Source organism: Macaca fascicularis, chromosome 14 (genome assembly GCF_037993035.2).
Source record: "Macaca fascicularis isolate 582-1 chromosome 14, T2T-MFA8v1.1".
In the NCBI taxonomy this organism is placed as follows: domain Eukaryota; kingdom Metazoa; phylum Chordata; class Mammalia; order Primates; family Cercopithecidae; genus Macaca; species Macaca fascicularis.
Window position 1 is genome coordinate 29,842,238 of NC_088388.1, and position 14,363 is coordinate 29,856,600.

At 38.6% G+C, this 14,363-nt stretch overlaps 1 protein-coding gene across 4 annotated transcripts in view; it reads right to left on the reverse strand.

Annotated features, from left to right (window-relative positions):
- The window catches only part of TRIM44 (tripartite motif containing 44), a 198,634-nt gene that overhangs the window by 124,187 nt on the left and 60,084 nt on the right, over positions 1-14,363 (reverse strand). For 3 of the 4 annotated variants that reach the window (XR_283882.5, XM_065528322.1, XM_005578182.4), the window contains exons 3-4: positions 14,033-14,272; positions 4,843-4,862 (exon numbers count right to left, since the gene is read on the reverse strand). Coding sequence is in view for 3 of the 4 variants with exons in the window: in XM_065528322.1 (XP_065384394.1) it covers positions 4,843-4,862; positions 14,033-14,272 (260 nt within the window). In the remaining variant the exon portion in view is untranslated. Of the gene's footprint in view, positions 1-4,842; positions 4,863-12,718; positions 14,273-14,363 lie in introns of those variants that run through there. The other variant, XM_074013959.1, reaches the window with a different exon arrangement.

Below are 14,363 nucleotides of genomic sequence, written 5' to 3' on the forward strand. Positions count from 1 at the left end.
TATTACTTCTCAGCAGGCTCCAGCAGGAGTAGAGAAGGAGTCAATCTGTGAGGGAGTGAACACAAAATCTCTCATAATAGCACAAAGACAGAAAATTGCTGCCAAAAGTGTAAATTGCTTTTCTGCTTAGGGCAAAAAAAAAAATCACTCTGGTCTTTAAAGGCACTCTTTTTTTTTTTTTTTTTTTCAGACGGAGTTTCGCTCTGTCGCCAGGCTGGATTGCAGTGGCACGATCTCGGCTCACTGCAACCTCTGACTCCCTGGCTCAAGTGAGTCTCCTGCCTCAGCCTCCCAAGTAGCTGGGATTACAGGCACACGCCACCACGCCCAGCTAATTTTTGTATTTTTCATAGAGACAGGGTTTTACCATGTTGGCCAGGATGGTCTCGATCTCCTGACCTCGTGATCCGCCCACTTCAGTCTCCCAAAGTCAAAGACACTCTTTTAAACGATGACTCCACAACAGTTAATACACATGTTCTATATATTAAGACTTTTGTTTCTCCATGTCCTCCAAGAATTCTTGACAGCTATATGACTGCGTATCATGGATCTGAGGAGTAACATACCAGTTTGAGAGGCAACAGGCAGCTATTCTGTGGAGTCAAAGGCAGGCTTAGTTCGCTGCTCCCCAGGGAGCACCCCTTTTTCTAACCCTCAGAGGATACTGTGTGAGAATGAGACAAAGACATTACCTTTATAATGACAGAGGCTGAGAAGGGGAAGCAACCTGCAGAAAACAGGGGCCACAGCAATTCAATGTCAAAGCAACAGAAGAACTCCCAGGTTAGAGGAACGAGACTAAAGTGATATTCTGAGGACTGTGTGTGAATCCTCTTGGCTTTTGTATAGGGTCACAGAGAGAAGCATGCTGCCATTTTGAAGACAGTCCAAATGGTGGCTGAGAGCACCTGGTGGTTAAGCTCTGAAGCCAGACTAGATTCAAGTCATAGTTCTGCCACTTACTAGCCATGTGATCTAAGGCAAATTAATCTCTCAAAGCATTAATTTCTTCATTTGACAAGTGGGCTAATAACTACATCATGAGGTTTGCATGCAGATTGAATTAGAATATATATAAAGCACTTTGGACATAATGAACTGTCAATAAATGTAGCTACGATTATGATTGTGGTAAATTAGCAGAATAACTGCACAATGAAATTCAGGGCAAGGAACAGACATGACTAAAAGCACAACATTTGGTCCCCTCATATCAAACAGCTTGGGAAATCAAAACAGAAAAAGGAAAAAAGGCAAGACACTCCAGCTAGTAGAAAGGGAGGAAGATCCATTATAGACAAATATGTTTCCATAGGACAGGAATTTCTTTTTTCCTTCCACCATGGAGACTAGTTAGAATCTAATTCTCTCTGGACTTCATGTAGACAGTGGAGAAGTGGCTGTGTGAAAAGAACACTAGCAAAGGAGACACAGGCATAATGATCCAAGCAGAACTGGAACTCAGTGTCTCCGGCTTCATTTCTCATCCATCCCTTGTGTAGGGACTCCCACACTTCCTTTCTGCCTTCCTTATACATCAAATTCTCATTTAGTACTGTCAGCAATATAGAAGGCTTTGGAACAAAACTATATTTGGCTTGTTGAAATGGTAAAGTATATATCATAAATGAGAAAAATTCAGATCAAAGGCAATTTGCCCTGAAGGGTTAATCAGAATAAATTGAGCCAAATGGTAGCTCAATACAAATAAAGTGAATTGCACCAACAAATAGGAATTTAAAGGTTAAAAAAGAAAATTTGACGACTCCTTCTTCTTTCTGACAAATCAGAACATGCACTTCAAGTACTTATTATACCAAAAAGTGTCTGTCAAGTCCTAGTCCAGTGAACTCCTTGCTGAGACCTCCATAGCAGCCTGGCTCGAAGGAGATGGCCTGACATCTTGGTTGCAAGTAAAGAAACTCTATGCCTTTCCATTATCTTGTCAAAATGATACAAAGGTATCCGCAATTAAACTCTAAAGCCAGAATCTCACACTGAACAGTATATTTAAAGGGAGTTAATATCTTCATACGGTCCCTGTATTCTTCTAATCAATGTGCCTCTGGCATGTGACTATAAAGATGAGTGTGTTCATCCTAATCCAGCTCTCCCAAGACACAAATGCCACTGCTATCCTGTGGAGCCTGCACATTACCTCTGCCAAGGTATTTTCTTTATCATGGTCTTGTTTGAACTCTTTTTCTGGGAAAGTAAGTCTAGGGCTCTGACTGGACTGGATTTTAAGGAGTTAGAGCTAATCTTGAGAGAAAAGGTGGAGGGCCAAGGAGATAGGTTAACGTGCATCTAAACCAAAGGTCTGTGCAAAATGATAAAAACCTAACCAATAACTAGAAGATATTGATTAGGCTCCCATCACTGATAACCTAGTCTAACTAGTCTCCCAGGCTCTTTTCTTATTTTTCAATTTTTTGGTTTTTTGAGTCTGGCTCTTGTTGCCCAGGCTGGAATGCAATGGCACGATCCTGGCTCACTGCAACCTCTGCCTCCCAGGTTCAGGCAATTCTCCTGCCTTAGCCTCCCGAGTAACTGGGATTACAGGTGTGCACCACCATGCCTGGCTAATTTTTGTATTTTTGGTAAAGATAGGGTTTCACCATGTTGGTCAGGCTGGTCTCAAATTCCTGACCTCAGGTGATCCACCTGTCACGCCTCCTAAAGTCCTGGGACTACAGGCATGAGCCACTGTGCCCGGCCTCAATTTTTAACATTTATTTTTTATTTACGTATTTTTAGAGACAGAGTCTCATAATATTGCCCAGGCTGCTCTTGAACTCTTGGGTTCAAGCAATCTTCCCACCTCAGCCTTCTGAGTAGCTGGAATTATAGATGTGCGTCACTGTGCCTGGAAGTCTCCCAGGATCTTGGTCCACCTCCAATTCATTTTCCATTCCGTAGGTAGGAGACACTTCTAAAATGCAAATCTGTTCATTAATTCCTGTTTAAAATTCTTTAACAGCTTCCCATTGCCTTCAGTATAGTGCTCAAATGCCTTAAGAAGGTCTACAAGGCCCTAAATGATCTGGGCTCTGTTGTCTTTCTTCCACTCCTCTCTTGTCTGGAACTGGCACACAATTTGTTTACCTAGAACAACCAACCCCTGCTCCAACCTTTCAGATCTCTGTTTATATAAACCCTTTTCTGGTAAGCCTCCCCTTATCCTCCAAGACTAACTTAGGAGCCCTTCCTAAAATAGCCTAAACTTATCAGAACACATTCCCTACGGTATAATTGCCCAGTTACATGTTCGCCTCTTCCACTACACTTAGGATCTACGAGAGTAGGAACTATGCCTGCTTTAGTCACCATGATATATTCAGGATGTAGCACAGTGCCAGACACACGGTAGGTCACGAATACACGTTAAATGAGCAAAAGGAAGGGAGTGAAGAGTGAGGAAGGAAGGAAAAGTACCACAACACAGAAGAGCCTGTTCCTGAGAATGGTTGAAAGATGGAGTCTGAAGTGGTTCCCTGAAACCCTGTAGGTTTAAAGCAAGGTGCCTATGTCTTTTAAAGTTGGGTGCCTGTGGCTTTAGCCATAGCAGACAAGGAGACAGACAAGATCTTGTTGTTCCAGAGCAGATGTTAAAAACTATAATTTCCAAGGGAAGAACACACCAAGAGATGCAGATGTGGGACAACATTTGGTGCTAAGAAAGAGGCTCAGGATATGGGGAGGGAAAACAAAAAAAGAGAGGAAACTGTTTTTGTTGGTTTGTAAAAAGCAAACACACAAACAAACAAAATAACAAAGAAGGGTCAAATCCTGATTCCAGTAAGGTAACCTTTGACAATTCATTTAGCTTCTTTTAATGAGGGACTTGATAGTGATTTTCAAACTGAGTTCTGAGGAACCCTAGGTCTCTGCAGAAGCTCCTCAGGGTATATTGTGATGAAGAGAGAAGGTTCAATGAATACTGCCCCAACTTTAACCAGAAAAAAATTGTTTTTCACACATTGAGGTTCTGCTTAAAGTCCACTTGAAAAAAGGGTGCTTCTGCTAAAAATACAGTTTGAATAGCAGTGGCCTGGATGACTATTCTGATACTTCCCAGCCTTAACAACCCTTGATTCTATGTGACAGATGGGACCCATGTGGACATTGCATTTTACTTTGTACAAATATGCCTCAAATGTGTTGATGACACAGTTGTAGCTTTTCCTGGAGTCTGTTTTCACTGCTTAAGGAGAATGACAGGAAGGGTAAGTAAACCACAGTCCAGGTTCACTGCAAGGCTGAGACAATAATAAAATGCACTGTATTCAACTGTGGCAATACAGAAGCACAAAGAACATTTTTTTCCTAAACAAAGTTTTGTATACCTGTACCCTAGGATTCATCATATAGGTGTCTTGGGTCAGACACAAAGATATTATAGGTCAGAAATAAAGAATACTAGATCTACAGGCCATTAAAAAAATCAATCCAATTCCAATCAAGAAAGAACACTACAAAAATTTATCTAGTCAGTCCACCTGATACCATTACCATTACCATAATGATACTACATTACCATTTAAATGTAGTGCCTATTCTTCTTAACAAGGTATTCTGAATGTACAAAAGAATACAGCAAAGTTACTGTCATTATATACCTTAAAGTCTACCTTTATCTGAAAGTTACAGGCAGGAAATGACACAGATGAGAGGAAGATGGGAGTCTTACAAAACAAGATCTTCAAATCCTAGGCTTAAGATAGAGATCCCTTCTCTGTGCTATTCCTTGGCTGTCCATATTTCATGGAGCACTAAAGGCCACAAATGTCACTCTATTTCAATTATGAGAAAAGACAAGCAACAATAATGTGATCTTACCTGGGTCCTTCCTCATCGCCCTGAAAGACAAACAGAAAGAAACAGTATTAGAAATCACTGTTGTTACAGAGAGAGTCAGATTTCCTTCTTTTCCCTCCCCTCTCCCAACCTGAATGCATGTACTATACATTTATTGTAACAGAGACAAACCAACAGACATCTAAAGTATAAGACAAGAGCTAATATAATCCTATGTTCAAACTGCCCAGTGGAGATGAACTGATAATTTGCCCTGACAAGCAGAGCAGAGAAATGAATGCACAGACCTAGGAGGCCTAAATAATAGCCTTGCCTTTTTATTTGTATGGCTGGCAGTATTTAGTTCTTAGCAAAGTGAGAAACCCAAAATAGAGGCAGGTCTTAGGCAAAAGCTAGCCAGTTCCAAAAGCATCAAGCTGTTTCCTTCAAAGACTCATTTCTGCCTTGTTCTAGCATTTTTCATCAAACATGAACACTGCAATTCTAATGTAAAGAACACTGTGGTATAAAGGGCATTGAACTGGGACTCAGGAAATTGGGATTCTAGTCCAAGCTCTGTTACTTATTAGTTATGTGTCCTTGGGCAAACATTAATTAATCTGGACTTTGGTCTTCTCCTCTGTAAGTGGTTAGTTCTGGCATTTGATGATCCGTATCATTCTTCCACCAAACAATGGCTCTTCTCTTTTTCTTGTCCACTTCTCAAAAACAATGTGTGAACATTATTTTTCCAGGTATGGCATTCTCTCAACCTAACTTTATCAGAAGTGATCACAGCAGATTCCTTTGAGCTTCCTTCTGTGATCAAATGAGATTTTTCAAATAACTCTCAAGCCTTTCCCAAGGGACCTCACTCATCCTTTTAGTGTCAGCATATCTTTTATATCCTTCTTTTTAGCCATTCAGGGGTAGTCTTAATAGAGAATGTACATTCTGGTTGTACTCCTTGGAGAACGAATGAATGAATGAATAAATGGTTCCTACTGGTATAAGGCAGAATGAGCTCTCAAGTCAGATGTTCTGGGTTCAAGTCTTAACCCTGTCACTTTACTGCTGTATTAGCCTACTCTTGTTATTTTGCCTTTCTTAACTTCAATTTCCTAATTTGTAAAATGAGGTAATAACTGTCTCTGTATCATAAGTATGAGGATTAAATGCAATAATGCTTATAATCATCAAACACAGTGTCTGTGACACAGGATGTATTTAATAAAGGCTATTTATCAGTATCAGTAACAACTCAGTAAGATTCATTAAGAAGCTACTATGTATATGCTAACTAAGGAAAAACAATCACCCATAATGCTCTAACCTTCTAGGATTTTCGAATCAGGAGTACGAGAAACAGGCAGAAAGAAAATGAACTATTAGTAAATGTGTTATGAACAATACCAAAGACATAAACAGAATAATATGAGAATCAACAGGGAAGTTATGAACACTGCCTCTGCTGGAGAAGGTGGGAAAAGCTTCACATGCAGAAGGTAACATTGATATTGCCACTTTGAGGGATAAATAGTATTTTCCCAGGATGACAACAGAGAAAAGTGGGAAGGACACTGAACTAGCAAGAGCAAAGGCAAGTTTCTAAAAATGTCTTGTTCAAGGAACCTTGAGTTCTGTGAAACTGGAGAATGGGGATGTGCACGTGTGTGTTTTGGGCAGGGTGCTGGGAGTGGTATAAGGTTGGAACTGAGGGCAATGTGGGGTTGAGCGTGACTGAGGTAAAGGGAGACTGCCAGGGTGAAAGCCTGTAAAGCACAGCTGCAGCCAGAAAGGTGATTTAAATCAGACTAGCCATTTGAGGTTGAATAAGAAGGGCATTTTTGGCAGACTGTTAAGCATCTGCAATAGTGGGAAGGGCGTTAATCATCCACACTCCAACTAGAGGGAAGTAGGGCGAGTGGGTAGAGGGAGGGTATAGGGATAGTAGATAATTTCTTCGCATTTTTATCATCTGGTATGTCTCATGGGAACTATAATATATCCATTAAAAAGTTATATAATTTAAATTTAATATTAGTTACATAACTATGAATGACACAATTAAATCCCAACACAAATTTTTCCATGATTTTTGGATGTTTAACCCTAATTGTCTAAGAGAACTTTATGGAAAAAATATCTAAACTTTCTCCCACAATTTAGAGCAAGTCCTCCTCACGATCACATACTTTGGTGTAATGATTAAGAGACAGGGTTTCCCAGTTATAATATAAAAACATGGTCTCAAATTCTGGTTCATGAATCCCAACAGTGCAGCTTTTGGCAATTTACTTCTCCAAGGTTCAGTTTCTCCATCTGCACATAAAGATCCTAGTTCTTACCTCAAAGGGTCACCATATGGATTAAAATAAATGAGAAAATCTGTATAAAAACTAAGCAAGTGTCTAGTACCTTGTAATCATTCAACAAATGGCAGCCATTATTTTTACTTTCCCTGAATTGTTAATTAATAACATTTCTAGGGGAGAGTAGGGAAGGACAGAAAAGATGGGACACAAAGTTTTGCTATATGTTCATCCAATTCTACTGCTTATAGATGTATGCTTCTTTTCAGAAACAATGGTCACTGTTACAAAGCAAGAATATACACACACATATGAATTATAAGGCCGTTTTGAATAGGCTGGCACAGAGAGAATTGCTAATCTTGCTAGTAAAAGATGTGCATGTGATGTTCCTGCTACCTGAAATGTACATCCCTATTCTAAAAACCTAGCTAATTCCTATCTATCCTTTAAGATCAAGCCTTACTCAGACACTTCTTCACTAACATCTTGAATAAGTTAATCCTCCTTTCCCCCACATCTGTAGGGTTTGCCACTCTACACTAGTACTTAGAGAAGAAAACTGACAATGACAACATCAAACAGTGCCTCCCTCTTTGGATTTCAACTCCTTGAGAATAGAAGCTTGTATTTTGCTCATTTCTGTATTCACTGCACCGAACACAGCACAAGGCTCATAGTAAATAATTACTCAAGATATGGGTAAGGTTTAAGATTAATTTCTTCTCCTATTATGAGCAAATTCTGGTTTCAGAGAATATCAGAAGTGACAGTCTATTAAATACCAACTTCCATTTAAATGACTTGTTAGATTAAGCACTGCTCTCAAATCCCTAATTAAGATATCACAAATGCTCTTGATTGGGCAGACTGCACTCTTGTGCAACCTCCCATTTCTACCTCTACCAATGGAAATGTTGTTCACCAAGAATCAAACAAGGCTGTTTATATGAACTTGTAATGATGTCACATTTAATTAAATAACAAAAAGTGAATGCAAGAGAGATAACTTGCTCACATAAAAACTAAGTTGAATGCATCCACAGTACTGATAAAGATGAATTACTTAAAAATTGTTGTCAATTTTGGTGTAGGTGAAACACAAGCAAAATACTAGAAACAATAAGTTACAAGAACTAAGATTCTGCATTCAGCTTGCTTTGAATGGTATCACCCTCACTACAGAGTCTGAAATTGGACCTTATAAATGGTGCAAAATGGGTGTGGTTTAAGCCAGAAACATGACATTTAACTCTAATTAGCAAACCCATATTTTCAAAGGCCTTGCCTTGGAATTAAAAAAAGTACGAATATATGTTTCAAGTTTAAAATAAATAGTTATCATATGCATGTATCATTTTTAATGGTTTATCCATCTGAACATACTTTTCCCAATATTAGCTTATTGCAACTCACTACTCTCCTTACCAAACTGGACAAAAGATAAAAATGCTCACATGACATATAAATAAAGACACACCATTTTTTAATACTTAGCTTTAGTGAAGAGTTTTATAAAATGATGTAAGTAAATTCCACAAAGAGTGAGAAAAAAAATAAAGGAGAAGAGACTACTTCTCAGTTTGTTTTATGAGGCCAACATAACCCTAATACCCAAACCTGACAATGGCATTATAAAAATATACAGACCAATATCCCTTATGAACAAAGACACAAAACTCCTGAACAAAATATAAGAAAACTGAATCCAGATTATACATCATGGCCAAATGGGAGTTTATCTCAGAAATGCAAGGTTGGTTAATATTGTAAAATTAACCAACATGATTAACCATTACAATAGAATAGTGAAAAAAAATGCATATGATCATTTCAAGAGATACAGAAGACGTATCTCACAAAAGTCAACATCAGTTTGTATAAAAGCCCTCAGCACATTATAGAAAGGCACTTCCTCAATCTGATAAAAGGCATCTACAAAAAACATCATACTTAATAGTAACATACTGAATCCCTTCCTTCTAAGGTTACGAACAAGGCAAGGATGTCCACTTTTACCAATTATGTTAGACATTGCACTGGAGGTTGTAGCCATGGCAATAAGACAAGACGAAGAAATAAAAAGCATAAAGATTAGAAACAAAGAAGTAAAACTGTCTCTATTTGTAGATGACATAATTGCTGATACAGAAAATCCTAAAGAATCTATAAAGCCACTATTATAACTAATAGGTGAATCTGACAAGGTTACAAGATATAAGGTTAATATATAAAAAACAATTTTTTATATACTAACATAAGCTGAAAAATAAAATTTAAAAACAATTCTATTTTCAATAGTATTGAAAATATTAAATAACTAGGAATAAATTTAATAAAAGCCATTAATACTTTTAAATAAAAACCATGAACCATTTCTGAGAGCATGTAAAAACTGACTTATAAATGGAGACATATGTTCATTCATACTGCTGTTCTGCAGAGCTAATGTGTCATTTCTCTTTAGCTACTCTGCTTTCAAGATTTTTTTTCTTTGCCGTTAGTTTTCAGAAGTTTGACTCTGATGTGTCTGGGTATGAATTTCTTAGTTTATCTTGCTTTGGTTCACTCTGCTTCTTAAATCTGTAGGCTTATGTCTTTCAGCCAAATTTTAGACATTTTAAGATACTATTACTTCAAACTATTTTTTCAGCTCCACATTCCTTTTTCCCCCCTTGACACTGGTGTCATGTATCTTTCATTATTGTCCTATAAGTCCCTGAAGCTCAGTTCGATTATTTTTCCATGTTTGTTGTTGTTGTTTAGATTTGATCAGTATCAATCTATCTTCAAATTCACCAGATCTTTCCTTCAATTTGCCATTGAGCCCATCCAGTGAATTTTTGGTGTCAGTTACTATATTTTTCAGTTCCAAAATTTTAATTTGGTACTTTTTAATATTTTTATTTCTTTATTGAGGTTTTCATTTATTTCCAGAGTGCTTGTAATTGCTCACTGAAACATTCTTACAATAGCAGGTTTAAAATCTTTGTCTGATAATTCCAACATCTATGCCATCTTAGAGTTGGCATACATCAATTCTGTTTTCTCCTTAGAATTGGGATTTTCATTTTATTTTATTTTTTAAGACAGGATCTTGCACTGTCACCCATACTGGAGTACAGTGGTGTAAACACAGATGGCTGCAGCCTCGACCTCCTGGGTTCAAACGATCCTCTTGCCTCGGCCTTACAGAATTGAGATTTTTATTGGTTCTTTGGTCTGTATCCTGGACACGATGAGTTGTATTATAAAAATCTAGTTCCTATTTAAATCTTCTATTTTAGCAGTCAACCTGTTTAGATTCAGAATGCATGTCCTGGATCCTTTCTGTGAACTATGGTTCACATGTCACCTTAAGTTTATAAAGCCTCTACAGTGCTATTCTTGTCTGTCCCACTCAGATGATAGGACTCCATTCTACATTCTTCGCAGAGCTAGTTGGGGAGGAGGAGGGAAACCAAATCATTACTACAAGGCAGGAGTGAAAGATAAAATTCCAATAACTGATTCAGCTGGGGAAGTGCATAGCCTAGTTAATGCAGGGGTGAGAGGGAGGACTTAGAGCTCTATCTACAGTCTCCAAAACAAAGAGGTACTACTTCCTCTGTACCATTACTGCAGGGTAGGTTGGAAGTCAGAGTTCTACCCACAGATGCATGGGAGATGGGTACCACTGATTACTGAGAGGAGCAGGGCCAAAGGTAGAAGCAAAAGTTTCACCCACAGGTTCCATAGAGAAAGATACCTCATTAACATAGGGCATATATAAAATGAGTTAGTTTCACTCACTGGCTCCACTGCTGCAGTGCCAATTGGGGTTGAGGAGCAGTGCCACTTTTTTCATGATGTTTGCCTCCCGAAGCAAGCCTTTCTTGGTTTTTTTCTTTCTTTTCCTTTTTTTTTTTTTGGTCTGTGTGTATTAGTGTTTCCAGTTTGTAGGATACCTGGCTAGGATATACAGGAAGTAAAGAAAACCCCAGAGAATTCACTGCCTTGTATTCCCTCAAATCCCAAGGTCCCTGATCAGTATGCCATCTTTTCTCCACCTGCAAGAGTCTTTTGGTGATGATTTCAGTATTTTTGCCCAGAGATTTCTACTGTAATAAATGAAAGGAGTAAAACAGAATATGTTTACTCCATCATGCTCAGAAGCAGAAGGTACAATTTGCTTTAAATATGCCAAAAATAAAATAGATTGGTGAGTGGAAGGTTGAAAAGATGACTAAATATGTAATGAAGCAAGTATGGCAAAATGTTAATAGGAGAATCTAGGTGGTAGGTACATAGGCATAATCTGTAAAATCCTTTCAACTGTGCTGTATGTTTAAAAATTTTTATAATAAAATATTGGGGGGGTCTTTTGGCTGAATTCAAAATGCAGGTGATTTTTGATAAATTCTACACCATAAAAATAACATAATTCCTCTGATGAGTGAAAGACAGGTACTGGATATTTGCTCTCACCAATAACTTACCAGATTAACTGGAACAAGAGGCTATTAAATAATAACAGCTCTTTGTAAACACTCTACTCTAGTGGCTGAACGCTATCTCTATTTTTAATAGCTCATTTTGTCTGTAACCTGGTCCTTAAGCCTTGTCAGCTCTTGCATCCCTTTAAGAGTAATTTCATCAGAGTTAACAAGCATAGTACCGTTGAGGTGCTTAAAGGACAGCGAAGGTCAGAGAAGGACTAAATTCATAGATTAAAATGAAAATAAAAGAGAAGAATAAACCTCAAAATTAAACTTTTTTTTGTTTGTTTTTGAGATGTAGTGTCGCTCTGTCTCCCAGGCTGGGCTGCAGTGGCCACAGTCTAGGCTCACTACAACCTCTGCCTCCTGGGTTCAAGTGATTCTTCGGCCTCAGCCTCCCAAGTAGCTGGGACTACAAGGGCTCGCCACCACACCCAGCTAATTTTTGCAGTTTTAGTACAGACAGGGTTTCACCATGTTGGCCAGGGCAGGCTTAAACTCCTGACCTCAGGTGATCCACCCACCTCGGCCTCCCAAAGTGCTGGGATTACAGGCATGAGCCACCATGCCCAGCCAAAATTAAACTTTTGTTTTCAAATAACAACCTAATCAACAAACAGAATAAATGAAGGGGTCGAACTTGATGGGAATTGTGGACAGAGTTATGCTGTTGATCCCTTGAATTAACTCTAGTTGAATCTTTTGTTTATTAAGACACAAACTGACCATCTGGACATTGTAAAGGTATGCAAAGCTGTCCAGAACATGGATTCTTCTCATTTTTCCCACAGATACAGATGGGATGCTTAGCATATGTCATATAGTAGGGGGAAAGCACAGGCACTGAAATAGGACAGACTTAAATCTAAACTGTGGCTCTATTTTCTACTGACTAAATGACATTGGGTTAGTATCCCTGCAGTTCTCTGCATCTCAAATATCCCATTTGTAAAATGAAGTTAATGAATGCTGACATAAGGATTAAATGAAATGATGAATATAAAGTGCTCTCTTGCCAATCTAGAAACTTATTTAGGCACATAATTTCTCAATTATGGGGAGAATAAAATGAAAAGAGGAAGAGTTATTCTTTTCACACATTGATGAAAATTAATCAAAAGCCTTGGATAGGTATAGCAGACACCTTTTAATGGTTTCTTACATTTTCTGTCAGGATAGCTTGGAAATACCTGCCTCCTGGTTTACTTTGGCTCTTCTACTGGCCAGTTTATTCTGTGGCCAGGCTCTCTCGAGCCAAGGCAAGACTTCCAGTTAAGGCTGGGCTTGCTGAGTAATCAACAGTCCTAGAAAGTCCACAGGATGCTCCTAGGTTTTCTTCTAGAAGGACCTACCCTAAACCTATCTGGCATTATTTTCACTAGAATTGTCAACATAATGCTGTGAAATCTGATTAATAGTAGCCTCTCTCTAGTGGTTGAAACATAATTTTTTTTTTTTGAGACAGGATCTTACTCCATCTCACAGGGTGGAGTGGAATGGCACAATCACAACTCACTGCAGCCTCAACCTCTGGGGCTCAAGTAATCTTCCTACCTCAGCCTCCTGAGTAGCTGGGACTACAGGCAGGTGACACCACGTCTGCTAATTCTTATTTTGTAGACACAGGGTCTCACTATGTTGCCCAGGCTGGTCTCAAACTCCTGGACTCAAGCAATCCTTCCATCCCAGCCTCCCAAAGTGTTGGGATTAAAGTGTGAGCCACTGAGCCCAGCATTTTTTTTTTTTTAATGGCTACCTTAAATAATTTTTTTCAAAGTAGATTCAAAATGCCTAAATATGTTGTTTGGCAAAATGCTGAAGACCCTTTTATTCCTGTTATAAAACAATGAATATGACAACTAACATTTGTATAGTGATTCAACATTTACCTCATGTCTTTCATTCGTAGTATTTTTTTTTTAAATCTTACAATGACCTAGTGCACATGCCATTCTTAATCCAGTAGTTATGCCTCCAATTTATGAAGCTGACTCCATATAACAGCCAGCTTGAGATACCTTTTCACTATGTATAAAGTAAGTCTAAAATCTTTCATTCTGGCCTGCTTTATGCTCTACTTCATGATTTGTTCTCATTCAGCTCAGGTCTATGATGACTTTAAAGGCTCATTTCACAACTTGGGGTCTGTTGCTTGCCCTCTTCTCTGGTTGTAATTTTTGGCTTCCTTCCTTAATTGTGATTAGTATCTGCCCCCACTGACTATACGCCTTAAAATAATGATGGATAAATAATTTGGTAGGCCCAGCCACTGGGTAAACTAGTGGCCAGTTCTTCCATACTGGTTTATACACCATGTGAAACACTTACACCCTACCTAGATTTCAATTCATTCATGTTCAGCGACCACATGGGGTCTAACAAATATGGCATCAGTTTCCTCCTATTTCTCTTGCTACTAAACATTATGGGCTTTTCCTTTACCTCTGCCTTTGGCTCAGCTGATTCATTAGAGGTATCAAGTTGTTCCTTGGCTTGGGCCATCTGGGTCATCAACCTATCCATGTGGGATTGGATGTCTGCCAGTATCTCAGTCACATGAGCTGTGGCCATTGCCTCCTGGATGTCCACTAGATGAAGGGCCTTCTGCTCCTCATCGGCAATCACTTTCTGAACTTTCTTAAATTCCTGCTGTATAAACATCTTCATTTGGTCCCGAGTTACCTGTAGAACAGAGGCAAATAAGAAGAATAAGTTGAACACACAAAGAAACAAAAGGGCAGAGTTATTACTACACAGCCCTGGCTAAAATACA